Source organism: Fulmarus glacialis, unplaced genomic scaffold, assembly GCF_000690835.1.
Source record: "Fulmarus glacialis isolate BGI_N327 unplaced genomic scaffold, ASM69083v1 scaffold43857, whole genome shotgun sequence".
Classification (NCBI taxonomy): Eukaryota; Metazoa; Chordata; class Aves; order Procellariiformes; family Procellariidae; genus Fulmarus; species Fulmarus glacialis.
This window is the reverse complement of record NW_009222131.1, coordinates 45192-45540: the sequence shown is the minus strand read 5'-3', so window position 1 is coordinate 45540 and position 349 is coordinate 45192. Positions and strand designations below refer to the sequence as shown.

At 50.4% G+C, this 349-nt stretch overlaps 1 protein-coding gene across 1 annotated transcript in view; it reads left to right on the top strand.

Annotated features, from left to right (window-relative positions):
* The first annotated feature begins 24 nt into the window (after positions 1–24).
* The window catches only part of CEP70 (centrosomal protein 70kDa), an 11327-nt gene continuing 11002 nt past the window's right edge, over positions 25–349 (top strand). Inside the window, exon 1 of the mRNA XM_009581356.1 lies at positions 25–33. Coding sequence (XP_009579651.1) covers positions 25–33 — 9 coding nt within the window. The remainder of the gene's footprint in view (positions 34–349) is intronic.

The window sequence follows — 349 nt, the reverse complement described above, 5'->3', positions numbered from 1 at the left end:
GTCCGAGAGCGGGCGTCCCTCGCCATGACAGAGGTACCGTGGTGGACCTGAGGTGGCTGTTGTTACTGCTTGGTGGTTAAAAACAGAACAAAAAGGAAACAAACGAACAATAAACGCCCAAAGCAGGCACCCGCGTCCTCTGAGGGCTTCTCTCGGGGCTGGGGCAGGGGGTCGAGGCCCGGTGCGTTGGGGTTAGCCGTGGGCCTGTTGTCTGGGTTTTTTAAAAAGGTAAATTGCACATGTTTCTCCTTCCAATAATGATCAGGAAAACTGAGTATTCTCTATATTGTTAAGTGCACTTTTTTCCAGGATTTTTTGCAGATTCTATGTAGCCCGCCTATAGTGGCTG